The following is a 17,941-nucleotide window of genomic DNA, read 5'->3' on the forward strand; positions in this document are numbered from 1 at the left end:
TTTATTGTATGATAGTTGGGTAGTTGAAGTCCTTTAGCGTCCATATACTAAATGCCTTTGTTGAGATGGAAAATTTGACTTTAACATAGCTATTTCCGTGACCAGTCACATGCTAATCCCTCACATTAACATCATGCTAATCTCCCAGTTACATGCTAATTTCTGACTTTAACACCCTGCTGATCCAACACTTTAACGCAGCTATTTCAATGCTAAATTATCCTGTTTGATATGTAAACTCCTTTGTCAAGGCGCTTTACCTCTCCCACCTAGTTTAAACGACACTGCGAATCTTAGCAGCAGTCATTGAAGTTCTGTCGTCCCGACAGTTCTGTTCCTTCACCTGATGAAGGCCACTTGTGTTGTGGCCGAAACGTCGTGAGAATATTATTGTGTTATTTTATTTTATCAATTTATTTTATTCTCATTCTACGTGACTTTACCGAAAGAACCAAAGAAGATTAACAAAGATAATTTCCACCAGCAGATGGTGCTAGAACGTGGTATGTCCAGAGTACAGTATTCTATCACAGCGTTAAATCTATCTGAGTCATTGTTTGCGTAGCTTTCTGGTGGATCGTGAAACCCGCTGAGATCCAACAGAATGAATCGCGGTGCTTGGTGGATTAATACCGCTGCTCCGTTGGCATCTCGTGGCCATACCGCAGCCTGTATCTACTGTAAATTTAATCTTCATATTAAATAGAGGCTACAACAAATGTGAATATTGTTGTTGTTGTTGTCTCCCTGTACCGTTACAGATACTCGGATGTGATTGTGCACCGGCTGCTGGCCGTGTGCGTGGGCGCCGACCCCACGTACCCGGCGCTCACCGACAAGCAGAAGCAGCAGCAGCTCTGCAACAACCTCAACTACCGACACAAGATGGCGGAGTACGCCCAACGCTCGTCTGTAGCTTTCCACACGCAGGTGGGAGGCGGAAGTGTGGGCCACGTGGAGCTTGCACGGCGTGTGCTTAGGCACCTGATAATGCGTCCATTCGTCTCTTGAAAACCATTTTTAAGGTCACGAAAGCAGGCATCGTATTGTGCGTGTAGTCAGAATCAATTGTTTTCTATTCGCACGCTTACGTGTGGTGGTGCTGTGGCTGTACTGGTTGGCTACACGACATTGCTTTTCAGCATTCTTCTGTGTTTGCTGAAAAACCTAGTCACTTGGCACATTTGCCCATGATGTGACAACGTTATTTGATTGGCTCTGTCAGTTGATGGAGGATTATAGTCAATACAATTGACATTGTACCTTCACGATTGAACTCAAAATAATCCCCATGACATGATGCCAATAGCACAACTGGAATAAATTAGCGGGGGGATGCGGAAAAATACCTTAAATTTTGTTAAATAATTATGGGCTTGGTAAGTGATGCGCGTGTGTCTGCTCTTTGCCACGTAGCGGTGATTAACGGCTGTTGTTGTTGTGGTCTCAGTTGTTCTTCAAGAGCAAGGGAGTGGTGAGCGAAGAGGGCTTCGTGCTGTTTGCGCACAAAAACGCCGTGGTGGTGCTCATTCCCAAGTACGGCTTGGAGGGGACGGTTTTCTTTGACTCCAAAGATCTCAAGCTCAACGTTACCTTCGACGAGGAGGTAGGGCATGTGTTCACTTAACCGGGAGGCATTGGCATTTCCCGAACGGCTGAATTCTGCATTTAAACCCAGGACTGGCTTAATGCACTGGGACCCAAGCCCCCTGACCATCTCTCTACGATTAGGTTTCTATCAGACACACAGACACTTGGTTTAAGGTGGAAGAACGCAGTGAGATACGAAGCTCCGTTTTTTTTGTCATTTGGCAGTGTGGACTATTACAGAGGAAGTTACACCGGTGGATACATTAGAGCCGGATGGCTCACAGGGCTATACCAAAATAAACTGAAACTGAATTAAATTATGTAAATGCGTTTCAAATATAAAACGGTCACAATTAAATATGCTTTGGAAATAACTGCCATGATGGAGCCCGTATTGTCACGGAGAGGACATCACATTAAAAATACAGTAAAATCCCTCAGATCCGGAAGAATTATAAAGAAAATCTAATGCTTTCTGTAAACAATGAGAAACTCGAAGGGCAGAAAAGTACTTGTAGAATAAAAACAAATGAGGGAAATAGTAGTTGATGCAAAAAGTGATCTCTAGATGGCAAAAAGCACATTTGTGACTAGTGGATCCGGTCCTTTCCAGCATGCCTTGCATGCCGCATTACATTGTCACTCTGCGTGGATAATGCACACAGCCTAATTTGGACCAGAAGCTCAAAAGGGTCAACATTTGCAGCCATATTTTAGGTATGTTCTTAACTGCAATTGTACACTCCATATAGCCTAAGGGGGGTTGCATCTACTCCTTAATGATGGCCAAATAAGGCTTTAAAATTCCTTGGCTGGCCCGCACATCACGATCCCTCGGTTGGTTTGGTCATTGCAGCCATCGGCTTTTCATGCCTGGTTTTCAGCTCGCGGTGAGGTGGCCCAAGCGGTATTGCATTCGCTGTGTGTTGTGGAGGTTTGCGTTTCAAACTCAGTGGCCACTCCGGTTAATACTGTGGTGTGTATTAAGCGTAAAATATTTACAGGCAATCCGCTTTAACAGTGGACGTTAAAAGATCCTGTAACGTTATTCGTGTGCCAGCATCATGGTCCAAGGTTGGCAAATTACATGCAAATTACTTATTTGGGGAGCACATATCAATCGTTCGCCTCCTTTTACAAAGACGTAGCAGTGACCTTGAATGCAAACGTTTTGAGAATCAGTGAGGCTTTTCTGAGTGACCCATGTAATAGTATGAATAATAACGTTGGGTTTACGTCAATCCATGCTTGTGTGCAGGGCACTTGGCAGAGAGCAGTCAGCGGTAGTGTAGCGGTTAGCGCTCTGCGCTACGATCCCGGCGACTTGGGTTCAATTCCTTCGCACGGTCAACACCAGTGATGATTATCTGAACCGGTCCTGGGCCTCCCCTAGGTTGACTCAGAACTCAATTGAATGCCTGGTGCAGTGTGTAAACATCGCCACTGGGGAGACAAAGGCGGCCGGGCATGGCGCTGGCGACCCACCCCCTTGTGTGCCGTGCCGGCCTTCATCTGTGTTCCTCGCCAATAGCACTTGCCCCAACAGTCTGTTAAGGCTACATTGGAGATATGTCTTTGTGTTTTGTGTAGGGCCCCACGCTGTGCGTGGACGGCATCGCACTGAACATGTTCGACCGCGTGTGCGTGCGCATGTCGCTGGATTCGTCCAACCTGCAGCACCAGCGGATCCGCATGCACCTCGTCCGCCCGGAGGTACTCACCGTGCGGCGCGACGCGCAACCTCGGAATACCACCGAATTGTATTGTGACCATGCTGCTGTTGCTGCTTGCTGCGCCAGCAGTAGTGCACAAAAAACAAACGCTCGCCGCATCGGAACGTCAGCGGGCCGAAAATTAATGACACAAGCCACAGCATAGCGCTTGTTGCCATGCAACCCAAACTGTGGGACCATATCGTAAACCCATAGAGACACAGAGATACATAGGAGATACAGAGAGACCCATTATGATTCCTCGAGATTCATAGAGACTAATACAGATACATAGCAGTGCATTAAAAACAAGCTCCTGTACGATTGTGGCCATGCAACCCAAACTATGGACCACATTTTACACCACTGTAGTCTGCGCTCCTTCAATGGAGGGGGTGGCAAGATGACACAAACTCTCTCCTGAAGCTCTCCCGTGGCTATCAGACCCATCCATTGGCATTTAGCCCCTGAACGTAATACCCTTATAACACAGGAATAAAATATAAACTCTGGTCTTGGATGGAAAAAATATATGTATAGCTAGCATTTTGAGCTGCAGTCTGTTGTCCTATACCTCCTGTAACTGGCAAATTGGATATAACGCGATGATGAATGTATGAAGGAACGCATTTTTTGTATAACGCGGATCCAAACTGGATATAACTCGGTTGAATGAATGGAACTACGTCGCGCGAGTAGGAATAAGCGGTTGTAACGGCTGCCTCGGCGTAGCATCACACAAGGCGGGATGCTGCTGGATGCTGCTAGATGCTACCCAAGTTCCTTAGTCTTTGTTCAGCCTGTGTTACGCATCTCACGCGTTATTGCGGACTGCGCTTTACCCCATATAATATATATTATTTATTATAACACGATTTTTCCAAAACGCGGTGTTCTTGAGGTACGCAACTACCGTATTACAGAACAGACTGTATATCCAAAGACTATGGGACACTATCCCTACCTATATCAGTTGTGACTGTTCGTGTGTTTAAATCCAGCTTGAAAACGTCGTTATTAATTGGCTTTTCCTGGATTCTGATTGGTTATTACTGTGAGGGGAATCATTATGATTAGCTTTTATTGCATTTTGCATGCTGTGTAAAGTGTCAGTATCACTGTCATTATTGTTATTATCGGCTTTTACTTTATTTCTATTGGCTTATATCTATACTTGAGTAGTTTTTTAATGTCCAGTGCTTTTTTGAGATATTTCGATATGCAAGGTGTTGTATAAAATAGATTTTTATTATGGCCCTAGTTCATTGCACAAGAAGGGCCATTATCTGAAACGTGACCTATTTAAATGATCGTTAGGGGCAGTTGTTGATGAATGCGAGTTCTCAAGATACCAAGCTAAGTCAGGGTGTGGGAGCCTTGGTAGATATCAGATTTCTTAACAAAACTCCATGAGTCTGTTCTGCATGGGTTTCCTCCGGGTTTCCTCCCATATCTAAAAATAAGCATGCGTTGAAACTGGTATTAAGGTAGTTTACGTATCGCCATGGGCGGCAGGGTGGCACATTGGTAAACCCTTGCATCTTGCAGAAAGAAAACTGGGTTTGATTCCCAACTAGAGTGTGTTACTGTGTGGAGTTGTCATCTTCTCTCCCCCTGTTCCTCAAAAGTCTTCAGACTTGGCGAAGTTTTTCAGTGTTATTAAGTGTAATAATAACGTATCACTTGTGTTGGAAATACTCACATGTGTGTGTGTGAGAGCATTGGTGTAGTGGTTAGCACGCTGCGCTATGAACCCGGCAACCCAATTCCCACTCACCGCCAACACCAATGAGGATTATCTGAACTGCTGTTTTGCCTACCCAAGGTCAACTCTTTCTTAAATGAGTACCTGGTGCAGTGTGTAAATATCAGCACTGGGGAGAGGTGTTGGCCACTTACCCCCTCGTGGGCCATGCCGCCTAACAGCAGCACAGTCTGTTAAAGGCTTATTTGGGTGACTATCTTTGTTGTACGTTTGTGCCATTTGTGTGTCCGCTGTCACAGATTCCAGGCTACAACCCTACGGAGTCCATCCCATGGGGCTCGCCTTCTCCCCGGCCTAAGAAACCCAGACAGCACTAGTGTATCGTGGATGCAGTGTCAACAAGATGCCGGAGGAGGTGCATGAGTGGGCACACACTCTGGGTTTTACATCTGCAGAGTTAATTAAGTGTACATTGTGCTCGCAAGCAGAGGTGAACAATTGAAAAAAAAGCAGTGGCGGTTATGAGAAATGCTACCCTGAAGTAACAGACGGTTTGCACTCTGAACTTGCAATCCAGAGGTCACCGGTTCTTCGTTCTCGTGTCGCAGCGGTTCAAATGGTAGCGCAATTTTTTTTTTTAGAATTTTTACCTTACCAACCAGTACAATCAGCCAATTAAGGTGTATACGCGTCAAGATGTATGAAAGGTTTAGGATATCTTATGCCCCACTTCTTTGCCAGCCAAGACACTGACCCCCTTGTGATGAAGGTGATTTCACAAAAATATTGGTTACTGAATCGGTGGTGTTTATTGACTAACGCAGCAGTGTCCAACCCACAAAGCACTGATCCATTCTGGTATATCTCAACATGTTCCGTGATCTACCAGCAATATATGACCAACAGTTACCCGGATGGATTTCACCGACTGATAGAACACTGTAGACATGCCAAGTGCTAGTGCGATCTATTGGTTTAAAATATATATTATTAATCCATTACTTCTTAGTCGAGGATTTTGTTTTGCCATCTGCTATAACAAGAATTGCTTTATATTAGAGGTGTTTAATCCTATTTGTCCCGAGATCCACAATAAAAAATCTTTTGCGATCATCCACCCATGGATCGCGATTCACATATCGGCTACCACTGATCTAACAGTTGAAAACCAGTTTAACACGTAGGCTTTCGCGACCAATATCCATAACACGGGTTTTTTGGGTTAGATCGCGTAATAAATATTTAAATGTGTCGGTAAACCCGCCACCACCCGACACAGCCAATTCGAAAGGTTTGTCACATTAACAGAACGTGCCAATTCGTTACTAGTAACATCACACCGGTGTCTTGGAGAGCAAAGCCACAACATTTACAATCTGAGTACAATGTTTCACCAGTAATTACAACCAGCTTGATCAGGCGACAGCCAGATTCGTGGAGAATCCTCGTCCCTTAATGCGCATGCATAATGTTTGTTGATTAACATATAAATAACCCAATCGGAAATGGATACCCATAGTCATATGCATTCATTGATTCCCCTCCCAATTCGCGAAAGAAGTGCTCACAAGTGATGGCTGTCGCCTGATGAAGCTAGTTAGTGCTGGCGAAATGTTGTACTTAGATTGTAAATGGTGTGGCTTTGCTCTCCAACACACTAGTGGACTGTACTAGTAACGAATTGACATGTTCTGTTTACGCGACAAACCTTACTAATTGACTGTCGGGTGGTGGTGGGTTTAACAACACATTTATATATTTAAACGATCTAACCCATAAAACGTGTATTATAGTTGAAAACCTACAATTGTGCCAGGTTTGGCCTGTCGGAGTGGGCCATTAGGGTGGCCACTCAGAGGGCAAAGCTCTGGGGAATCCGAGCAAGAGCTTCGAAGTATGATTGTGCACGGTGACACCCGCAGGGGTCTCGTGATGGATGGCAAATGGAAGATTTTTTATCGCGAGAGGATTCCCTGCAAGGGATGTTAGGTTACTTATTCTTGTGAGGATGCCATTTACTGTATGAAGGGGCAGCGGTCAGCTGTATAGAACAGAGTATAAAATTACCCGAGCTGTTGCTGTTTAAATCGTCGGTTTAACGGAGAATTTCACCTCAGGTTTTTTTTACACAGCTGCCCCACCCCTCATCGGACTCTGTGCAATCACACAAGGAATGTTTTTGGAAAAAATGTCGGTGTCAGAAAATTTTAAGGTTTAATCGTTTACAAATGCGCATTTCGTTACAGCTTCTCTTGTCCTTTAGACGTGCAAAGATAATTTCTGACAAAATATTGACACGTTTTCAAATTGTTTCGTAAATGGTTATAACTTTGCTCACGTATATACAGTACTTGGGCAATAATTCTAAGCTCCTGGAGTAGTGGTAAAGATTTAAGCGAGTTGATGTCTTTGCGACTTTGTGTAAATGTGTTTAACATTTTTTAGCTGAATCGTATATTTACAAGCATGTACACATGAGTTATATGCGTTTATATACAAAATTAGATCGATTTATTTTCCATGCATCTGTTATTTTGGTTACTTTAAGTTACGTTTTCCACTGCTGGATGAACATCTCGCCACGTGATGTTGGATGTCAGGTTTAGTTTGACCATACTTCACCATGCTGGTCACTGTTGGATGATAATAATGTCCACTTGCAATGCACCACCGCGCAGTATTCACTCGCCTTCGAATCGAGTCCTGCACCGCCGTTTCACATGCAAATTTGATTCTCAATCCCTGGGCCAACTTGCTCCTGATTAGCATGCGATTTGCCACATTTCGATCTCGGAGGTGATTAAATGCGCCGGCTTCCAGGCTTGTTGAGCCGCTCGGAGCCCAATTAACGAAAATTGTTGCCAAAGCAAAAGCGTGAGCTCGAATGTTTGTCCGTGTTCTTTTCAAACCACCAGTCGAACGCCGGCCTCTGCCCACTCCGACCATGCGGAGGCCCTGGCCGTCGGGGAGTCCCTCATGGTGCCTCGCGGCAAACGTGGGGCCCGGGTGGGCGCGTCGACGGTTGATCGCGTACAGGCGGTGCAACTCCCACAAATGAAACATCACACCTTGCTGATCTCGTGTCCAGGAGCATAAACGATCATCACGCAAACTCCGGTCATCCTCGCAGCAGCAGCTCTTGGCCATCGAACAAAGACGATCACCGCTTCCTTCCGATATTAGAAGCCACGAGCTATGAACGACTCGGAGGTTCGAGCAACCACAGCCGAGTGGGAAGGCAGCAGCAGCCCAGGCGGTGAGCCAGCTCCAAAATCCCCCAAGCACTGAAGTTCTCGATTTAGTACATTGAAAAACACGACGGTAAGTGAAACAACGTAAATCGAAACCAATTTTGCCATTCACTTGACGGGCCGTCCATAAATGACGTCACGCAATTTTTGACCTCTCGTCACTCGGCGTCACAAAAAGTCAGACCCCCCCCTCAAACATGACGTCACAAAGCTCTGCCCCCCCCCCCCAAAACCATATTTCCATCTTGAAAATAAAACATGCTTCAACTATTGTCATTGTAGTGCGTGGCGCTGCACTGATGTTGTAGGAGTGTTATAACAATTAGTGTTATAACAATTCTATACTTAAAGTTGCGCATTTTGATGTGACGTCACATTTCTCAAACCCCCCCCTCCCCCTCGTCACACATCGTCACAAATGTCTGACCCCCCCCCCCCGAGGTGCATGACTGCGTTACCGTGTTCATTCTGTGGTGAAGGGATGAGGAAAAGGAAGAGGGAAAAGCATCCAGTGTCGCCGCACGCAGGCAACGTGTTTATCACACAGTGGTCAAAATATAAAAATACATATATATGTAGTGGGTTCCACATAGACTGAAGACGTCTTTAGAGGCTACACGGTTTATTTGTAACTATGAACAGAACTCCCCTTAACTCCCACTATCTAGAGAGGTACAGCCTCCGGGCTAGCGTGCCCTCGCACTGATCAAACCTGGCTCTCAGCCCTCTGGCTATCTGTGCCCTAGGGGAGGCTAACTGACCCGACCCAGCCAAGGTGCGGGTCCTGACCACTGGTCCGCGCTCGGCCCCGACCCTTATAAGGATGTCGGGTCCCAGGGTCCTAGCTAGGCTGGTCTTCTGTTCTTCGTCTTCGGAGCACTGCCCCGAGCTGTCCCGGAGGTGCCCCTTTAATACACCTCTCGGGGGCTCTCCGCCCCCGGTACCGCCCCCTCTCTAGAACCTTCCAGGGGGCTCTGGAAGAACCCCCCAACTCCTCACCTGGGGCCTGGCTCTCTCTGTCCTTCCCCAGCTCTGGGTGGCACCCTCTATGGGCTTGTGCCCGCAACTGCAGGTAAGTATACCGACGGTATAGGATGTGCATTTATTACGCTACATCTATGTGAGAGAGGTTGTGGACAGGAGTCTGCTCTGCGGGAAGCAAGCATTGCCATACGAATGAGATGAGCGCGTTCGATGCGGGCAGTCTTGAGGACGACCGTCGACAGGCACGCGTGGAGGCACGCCGTGGTCACAGCGCAGCGCCGACTCGTGTAGGTGGTGATGGCCCAGTTGTAGAGAGGAATGCCGGAGTTTCGAGCAGATGTAGCCGAATGTAGGAGAGAGCATCTTGAGGAGCGTTGCCCTCGACCCCCTCCGGGAGGCCGTATGGTTTACTTGGCACTCCCGTCCCTTAGAGTCCAGTCTGATGTAAGCCTCCTCAGGTTCCAGCAGCCTGGCTTCGTAGGTCTTCATTGCACCGCTCTGCTCGTCTAGCATAGTCTGAAGGGTCATATGTGGCTGCCTCCTGAATCTTCACCCTCCTGCAAACCTTTCTCGACATCTCGTTGAGGACCCGAAGAAGGGCACTATTCTCTTTTTTTTTTTACAAAAGGGCTTGTAAGAGCTCTCGTTCCTCCCACCGGGATCTCTGGTGTCAACTTGAACGTGGGGGGGGGGGGGGGAGACAAAGCTATGGCTTTTTTCCCAGGGGATCTGTCTTCCATGGAGCACAAAGATACAGGCGGAAGGTCCCCTTGGCCTAGCCATGAGGTCAGGCTCAAGTTGCTTACTGAGGACTCTAGCACCTAAGGAGGCTGTGGATCGCCCTAGGAAGCTCCAAAGTAGAAAACCAGCTTTCCAAGGCCCCCTATAAAGTGCCTGAGGCCAGGTAGAAAAATAAGAAAACTATCAAACAGGAAAGCGAGTGGTTATGTTGGGTCGAAAAAGGTAATGTTCTAATGTAGGGGTGGGAGCGGTCATTGCTGCTTACTCGGCCATGACGTCACTGCAACTCGTTTGATTAACACTTTTAAAATAAAAAATGACGACGCGTACTGAACATATTATTCCGAATCGGTTTTACCACCACTACTACCATGACACAGTGGCAAGGCTGGCACATCGCAGTGCAGCTGCTCGGCTGAATCATATGAATAAATATAATCAAATCTAGAAATATCCTTTATGTACCCAGGTGAGCCACATTGAGTCTCGAGACTCATTATTAGCTCCGTGCTGCATTAAGATGTTTGGACAATTTCAAGCATCAGGGTTCGGCACCTAGGAGGAAACCGGAGAAACGCGCAGATGTTGTGAAGCTGGCTTGGTGGTAGAAGTCAGTCCAGAACATTTGGCCCCACACCTATCACTGTAACGAATCAGTGTTCTACGGGGGCATTCTAAGCGAGGACTGATTGTATTAAAATCTACTTTGATCTACTAATCGTAATGTATCAATAATGTTAACGTGTAACATGCCCCACGGTTTTTCTTAATCTGGAAGGAGAGAACAACGGATGATCTGTGTGCTGATGATGTTGGTGATGATCTCGTAATGGCTGTTCACTTCGAGGAGTGGGAGAGTCTGATGGTGAACCTGGATCGTGCCAATAAGAGGTAGGGCCTTACCATTTGCCCTACCAAATAAATCAAAGCAGTACCTACCTTGATATTTTGTATGTCTTCAAGTACTCCACCCCCTCAACTCCGCATGATAGGTAGTTGTGGAAAGAGTGGAGGTATTCCCATATCTGGGCAGTTGTTTATGACCAGCTCCGATTTCAGAGCGGAGGTCTTACTCTGAATTAGTTCAGTGGCAGATCCTTTTTTTCAGCTGCTTAGCGCTGTATAAAAGTTACATGGCCTATCACTTCATACAAAGCTCTGGTTCTTTTCTGCCAAACTTGTCCTCTCCCTCCCAGCTATAACCTCCCGAAAGCAACATGTGACCTTTGTTTTGGCGTGACAAACACCAGTGAAAGCAAAACACCGAAAGTGTAATGACTACACGTAATGCAAGAATCTCAGTTGTATTTCTCAACGGGTATTGAATATGAAGTCCCAGGAGTGGTGAAGGTGCATCAGCCTGCAGACGCACAGGTGGCAGCGGTGGATTGGCCTGCAGACGTTGGGGTGGTGGTGGATTGGCATGCAGACGCTGGGGTGGTGGCGGTAGATCGGCCTGCAGACGCAGGGGTGTCGGTGGTGGATCGGCCTGCAGATATAGGGGTAGCGGCGGTGGATCTTCCAGCAGTAGCCGACCAGTGAAGTTCTCGAATACATTTACGCAATTTGCCGAACCTGGTGGCTTTGGCACAGGCGGTGGTGGTGGTGGATCTCCCAGCAAAAGCTGGGGAGGCAGTGGTGCATCTGCCAGCATGAGCTGGGTTGGGATGACAGCGTTGGATCTCCCGGCAGCAGCCGGGGTGGTGGTGGCGGTGTTGGAGATGCCAGCAGCAGCCGGGGTGGCAGCGCTGAATCTGCCAACATCAAGCGCCATAGTGGTGGGGGTGAATAATATGCTAGAAGCAGTCGGGGTGGGGGTGTCGATGCATCTCCCAACAGCATCCCTGGTGGTGGTGGCGGAACTGCATGTGGCTGCCAGGATGGCGTTGGAGGCAGTAGTGGTGTTGGTGGAGACCGTGGCCGTGGCTTTCTCCAGCTCCTTGAGCTATCGACGCATCATTTCTAACTGCAGATGGCGCTCCACATTCTCCCATTTGTATACTTGAGTGCAGGGAAACATTCGACAGTTTGATCAACATTAGCCCCTACACGAGCCTTCTAATCATCGCAACTCTTCAAACTATATCGCTTATATAATGTACATCATTTCAGTCACAGCAAAAATTACATATAACACATCGGGGCTGTGAAAATTACGGCTTCGTATTACCAATATCTTGCCTGTCCAGAGAAGCCCATGAACTAACATTGTACATACAAACTCATAGACTCAGAGGCCCATAGACTGAGTCACAAATAGCAGTGGATAGGGCCCAGAACGGTGTGGTAGTGAAAATATGAACCCAACTGCGTCCTTTTCAATGGAACCAGGGACCCAAGTGTCATCATAGGCTTTCCCTCGCAATCGAGGATTGCCTTCCAGAGAAAATTTGGATTTTCTGTGGGTCCAAAGATGGCTGAAGAGACCAATCTGGGATCGACAGATTCTGCCGCAACTCTGGCACATGTGTCCAGAAATAGTGGTGGGTGGAACTGCATTAGTAAGTCGGGCTGCAGGCTGTTGTTTCCGCCATTCCCACTTTTTCTGTTTCTGCTGTTAAGTTTTAAAATGTTTGGCTTCTTGAAATAGACTCTGCCTCCATCTGAGGTGATCCTGAGAAAGATACTCCCTTGAGTTAGTGTCGATGGAGCACTTCTTCATGTTGGACTTGAGGACATCCTTGAAGCACTTTCTCTGACGAACTACATTCTCCCACTTTTGGTTAATCAAGTTTGACAGTTTTTCATTGAGGCATTGGCGGAAGAGGTCTGGCTTAATGGAGTCCTATAAAGCTTCAATGTTAATCTTCTGTAGACATCTCTTCCGATGAAGCCGTCACTTGGGAGCCACTTTTATGAGCATGGTTGAGCAGATGAGTCGATGATCAGGCCAGCCACCAGCAGCTACTAGAATAGCCTGGATGATGCAGACATCTTTGGGATCCTGGGCATGGACAATGACGTAATCGATCAAGAGGCGGTGCTTATATCACAGATGATGCTATGATGTTTTGTATTTGTTTTTCTGGCGTAACAGGGTGTTGATGATTACTCCATTTTCCGTGCATTTAGTCAAGGGAAGGATGCCGTTGGAATTGACTTTACCCACTCCATCTTTCCCGATGGTTCCATTACAGAGGTTTATGTTTCTTCCAACTCTGGCATGCATATCACCGAGCAGAATAAGTTTGTCTCCCACAGGAACAGTAGAAAGGACCTGATCAAGGTTGATGTAACATTCATAATCGGAGTGAAGAATCAGGGCATATACGCTGATGACAGTAGAATATTGGCTCCCCACCAGTGTGAGACATAGAGTCATGAGGCGCTCACTCATCAAGTTCATTCTTGATGGAGAAACCAACTCTGTGCAGCCGCCTCTGTTCTTCCTGTCTGCCTTTACAGAAGAGGGTACAGCCAGCTCCTTGTTCCTTGAGCTGCCCCTCCTCTTCTCGTCGAGCATCATTGAGGGCAGCTACGTCAGTGTTGTGTCGTCTGAGTTTCTGGACCACGATTAAGGTGCAGCATTCTGGGCGTTCACTTTTAGTGTTGTCCATAAGGGTCCTGACATTCCAGTTCCCAAAGGTAATTATCTGACGTTTAGTTTTGTTTCCACCACAGTAATGGGGATCCTTCTGAACGTGGTTATCCAGTCGGGAAGGAGTGAGACAGACTATGTTTAGGGCCACTTTCCTAGCTCCTTCCCTACGTGGGGTGAGCAGAGTGGATCATTTGAAAGGACTTCTTAGTCGCAGGTACAGCTGCAGAAACACACTCTTGCTTCTGCTGAGTGTTAGACGACCTTCTTGTAGCTGCCACTAGAAGCTTCCAGACTTCACAATTATGCTCCCGTCGTCACTAGCTGGTCACCAAAAACATTGTATTGAATGGGCCAGAAGATGTTGTTCCTTTAATGAAACACGCCTGTGCATGATTTATTTTATTGTGGAGAAGCTAATAATTGTTTTTTTTACCCTGTTATCTGGCAACAAAACTGACACCTTTTTTTTACAAGGAGTCATGTTTGCATTGACCACAATACCTGCGGTCGGAATGCAAACAAAAAACATAACTCTGATAATGTATGCACTGTCCTTGAAATTGATTGGTCCACACCCGAGACAGCTTTCCTTAGAGCCTAGTCTCACATGGTGTTGGACCAGATGACGCCAAAAAGCTGTTGTACAGTAGCTTCCACAGTTCTTGAGAGAATGGGACCATGAATCCAATGGCAAGGAGACCAGTACGATTGGCGATATCGTTCTGCTGCAGTCTTGGTCCACCTTCACAGCTGTTGAGATGTTAACATCTTCCTCCTCCTGCTCTGCCGTTGAGGACTTGTTAACCCATGGCTGGTGGCAGACATGCTTATTATAATGGCGGCCTATACTCGCCATGCGGCAGCATCGTTAAAGGGTATATGTCGCTTTTCAAGAGGAAAACCATTGGCATTTTCAGTCCTAACCACACCCTGGTGGTGCTGTCACTGCTTGGTCCACAACTGCTTATCCGCCAGGGTTGCCGCTACTTATTTTGCAGCTAACGTTCACAGAAGGTCGTTCCACTATCCACCACCTGTGGACGCGCAGGGTCCCTGATATACAATACCCTGGCGTCTACAAACTAAGCCGTGTCTGTGGCAGTAGTTACATTGGGGAAACTAACCGACATGTCTCTGACTGTGTTCATGAGCATAAGGAAGATTTGAAACACGGTAGGACCAACACGGTAGCCTTGGCTGATCATTGTTTTAATGCGGTTGGCTCACACGCCAATTGATTTCTCTAAGACGAAGGTACTTTGTAAGCCCACTGGCTATAAAAAAAATTCGTTCATGAAGCCATCCACATATATAGACACAGTCACAATTTCAACCGAAAGGATGGGTACAAACTCAGCAATCATTGGAAGAACGTCATCAACCAGTTTAAGTCATAACTGGTGTTGTTCTCATCCTGCCTCCTTCCGATGTTAGTTTTTATTATCCCCGTAGGTTCGGCTCTCCGATCTTACATTAACAGGTGAAACAAATTTCACACCAACATAGCCCCTTCCGCGTGCTGACCTCGACGTGGCGGCAGCTCTGCGATCTTACATTAACATGCCAATCTCTCACATTAACATAGCCACCTCCGCGCCCTCGTCATGGAGGCCGCTCTCCGATCTTACATTAATGTGCTAATTTCTCACATTAACATCACTAACCACGTCGTTTATGACCCTTGGGCTACACCCATTTTCAACCTTTAAAACAGTCTGCCTCAGCAGCTTTCCCCCTCTTTCTTCTTCTTGATGACGATCACTTGTGTTGTGATTAAAACGTCAGAGTTTTTTGTTTATTTTATTTTTATTAATTTGAACCTATCTACGTGACTTTACCGAAAGACCCAAATAATATGAATTCCTGCAGTCACGAAAGCTTTAAGTCAAGATTTATAGTAATGACTCTTCCTCAGATCTAATTAGATTAAATCATTACCAGATGTATTTGCACCATTCCTACAATGCAAGGCTCTCACGAAGGTGATATGTTTTACAGATGGGTAGAGTGTGCCATGGTTTCACATTAAGGGCAATGCTGCTCTGTGGTTTTAACCAATTGGATAATTGGAAAGTATTATTTAAAGTCTGGTAAATTTGGACTGTGGCACTGATGCAAATGGCCGGCTCTTTTTTGAATAACAACCACCATTAGTTTAACAAGCCTAACTGATAAAACCCAAATGGAAGCCGGTATAATTATATTGCTTAAAACAAATGCTGCTGGGGAATGTTGGTGGGAAAAGCCATTAGGCTGATGTATTTAAACATCGTATTCTGATTTATGTGGAGACACAAAAAGCGAGTTATGCTTCTACAGTATTTGCTTGTGCAAAGCATGGACAATCATTGCCACAGAGACAGAATCAGCTCGGTGGCTAGGAGATGTTAACTACCTCACCTGGTATGGAGGAGGCCGAGGGTTTGATCCCGACCCTGATGCCTTTATAAGGAGTACCTTGGATATCGAGGTGGTTACATTTTTGGAAAGTGCAGCAAAAGCCAAAAGCGTGATATTCAATACTTAAGCTTGACCTAAATAATGAGCTTACATACACGGCAACCAAAAATAGACACATCACAATAGAAATGTGCTGTACAGATTACTAAATTTACTACTATAATGAGCCAAGAATGTCTGTGTCCCGCGCGTGACGTCACTCCACGTCGAGCAGGCCCCCTCATTAATACTCATGAATAGACTAATCTCTCACAATACAAAGGCCACTGCCACAGCCATTGACATGCTAATCTCACAATACAAAGGCCACTGCCCCAGCCTCTGTGGTTGGACCATCTCTAGCTCCACCCACCTACCTTGATGCACTCATCTCAGGCCTATATAAGACCTTGTCTCAGCAACTTTCGGGTGACGTCACTCCACATGGGGGGGCGAGGTGCCTCCTACCCCCTCCTCAGCGTCAACTTAGAAACTCACTACAAAGGCAGAACCCTCACGTCACGCGATCTCCCTAACGCTATTGAGACATCGAAGTAGAAAGGACGTCATGATGAACAAGGGATTATAACCTTTAAATGAAATAGGTCTGTCACCGCGGCCTTACAAATTGCACACAAATGGATGCAATGAATATCACTTCGCGGTCTGATTTACTGCAATAGATTTACTGCAATACACCCATCCTTGGACGGGCAAAAGGCTAGTAAACAAATAATCCCCTCGCCCGCTCCCCACCACAATATCACACAATGATATAGTACTTCCTTGTACAGTATACCCGCTAAAGACCAAAACTAATCCCCATGATAGGTAAATTGATATACATAGAGCTTGCCGGCGATAGGTCTAAACCACGAACTATGAACTCGTGATATTCAAGGGTCTCCCGTATTTGGAGTGTGCATGTTCTCCCCATGGTCACGTATCCTTTTCTCCAGGTCCTCCGGTTTTTTTCTCCACATCTAAAAACATGCGTTAAGATAATTACTGCTATAAATATTCACAAAAGCCACTACGTTGAGCAACCATATGTGGCCAGGCTGCTTCTGGAAAAGAGCTATATATCTCAGTGGGCCTTACCTGGTCAAATAAAAATAGGTCGCTTACAGGAGCTGAATGGATTGCCACATCACAGGGACGCAAGGAATCGCAGCATGGAGAGGGCTTCATCCAGCAGTGGATTGATCCTGGTTTATGTTTTGCAAATAGTAAACTTCAGCGTGCACTTCCAAATGAAGGTGTTTAAAGTGTCTGTTTATCTTATTTGGTTCTTTCGGTAAAGTCACGTAGAATGAGAATAAAATAATAAAATAAAAATAAGACAATAAAATTCTCACGACGTTTCGGCCACAACACAAGCGGCCTTCTTCAGGTGAAAGAACAGAACTGTCGGGACGACAGTGCTTCAATGAGTGCTGCTGAGATTCGTGGCGTCTTTTAAGCTCGGTGATAGGTGTGAATGACCTAGAAAGCAGGAGAATTTAGCATTGAAATAGCTAGGGATTAGCTTGTGACAAAAAATAGCTGTGTTAAAGTCAAAGTTTACATATCAACAGAGGCATTTAGTATATGGACGCTAAAGGGCCTCCAACTACCCAACTATCATACAGTAAACCAATGTGAGAAAAAACTAAGTCTATATTACCTCAGTATAATAATTGTACTTGATATGTGCTTCAATAAGCTGAGCTATTAATCACAAAGCAACTGGGTATACACTACACTATATAAACAGGTCCCTGCAGGGTGGGCTGGTAGGAACATTGGAATTTTGTCTATTGCAGGCTGGTACACTCAGTTTACAACTTCGTTCCTTCCAGTATTAATACCATATAGTAAAACCAATGAAAACCCAAATATAAACTACCTCAATGTTATCAATAAACTCTATATACTCTCCAATCAGCTGAGCCACCAACAATAAGTCGTTATATATCACAATGCCATATTGCGAAAA

The 17,941-nt window shown here is 45.9% G+C and overlaps 1 protein-coding gene across 1 annotated transcript; it reads left to right on the plus strand.

The window, feature by feature from the left end:
* Positions 1-766: 766 nt before the first annotated feature.
* Positions 767-6,122, plus strand: LOC142922848 (exosome complex exonuclease RRP44-like). The gene is made up of 4 exons (XM_076063790.1): positions 767-930; positions 1,451-1,606; positions 3,181-3,303; positions 5,307-6,122. The coding sequence occupies exons 1-4, from the start codon at positions 886-888 to the stop codon at positions 5,382-5,384; spliced, it is 402 nt and encodes a 133-aa protein (XP_075919905.1). The 5' UTR covers positions 767-885; the 3' UTR covers positions 5,385-6,122.
* Positions 6,123-17,941: the final 11,819 nt, after the last annotated feature.

This window comes from Petromyzon marinus, unplaced genomic scaffold (assembly GCF_048934315.1).
Source record: "Petromyzon marinus isolate PM22_M1 ecotype Great Lakes invasive population unplaced genomic scaffold, UKy_Petmar_22M1.pri1.0 PM_Scaffold_19, whole genome shotgun sequence".
In the NCBI taxonomy this organism is placed as follows: domain Eukaryota; kingdom Metazoa; phylum Chordata; class Hyperoartia; order Petromyzontiformes; family Petromyzontidae; genus Petromyzon; species Petromyzon marinus.